The sequence below is a fragment of the Rhincodon typus genome, chromosome 37 (genome assembly GCF_021869965.1).
Source record: "Rhincodon typus isolate 14 chromosome 37, sRhiTyp1.1, whole genome shotgun sequence".
Lineage (NCBI taxonomy): Eukaryota > Metazoa > Chordata > Chondrichthyes > Orectolobiformes > Rhincodontidae > Rhincodon > Rhincodon typus.
This window is the reverse complement of record NC_063368.1, coordinates 20,101,503-20,102,011: the sequence shown is the minus strand read 5'-3', so window position 1 is coordinate 20,102,011 and position 509 is coordinate 20,101,503. Positions and strand designations below refer to the sequence as shown.

Below are 509 nucleotides of genomic sequence, written 5' to 3'. Positions count from 1 at the left end.
TGGTAGGTGATGGGGGTGGCAGGTGATGGGGATGGCAGGTGATGGGGATGGCAGGTGATGGGGGTGGCAGGATGCACTCGCAGGAACGTTCTCGCTCCCATACTGACTATTCCTTCCACTCCTTCTTCAGGCACAGGAGCCACTCCCAGCTCAAGTGGTCGGTCTTGTCATCGTCTGTGAAGCTGGATTTCACTGTGTACTGGCCACGGGCTGCCAGACCCTTCGGGGCTTCGTCTGAGGGGGACACAAACTCGTATTCCTCAGCGCGTGGGCCATAACTACCCACCATGAAAGCTGTCTTCTCCACTGTTGGGAGAGAGAGAGAGAGTGAGCATTGACAACAGCTATCATCACCGCACAGCCTGAGGGCTTCATAAATGACTGCTTAGTGTAGAAAACGCAACCATCAACATTCACACAGCAAGATCCCACAAACAACAAGAAGATAATAACAGTGCAGCACTCCCTCAGCACTGACCCTCCGACAGTGCGGCGCTCCCTCAGCACTG

General features: G+C 54.8%; 1 protein-coding gene across 1 annotated transcript in view; it reads right to left on the bottom strand.

Annotated features, from left to right (window-relative positions):
• Positions 1 to 6: 6 nt before the first annotated feature.
• The window catches only part of LOC109923846 (rho GDP-dissociation inhibitor 1-like), a 10,916-nt gene continuing 10,413 nt past the window's right edge, over positions 7 to 509 (bottom strand). The window contains exon 4 of the mRNA XM_048617385.1: positions 7 to 306. Within this exon, the coding sequence (XP_048473342.1) occupies positions 107 to 306 (200 nt within the window). The 3' untranslated portion in view covers positions 7 to 106. The remainder of the gene's footprint in view (positions 307 to 509) is intronic.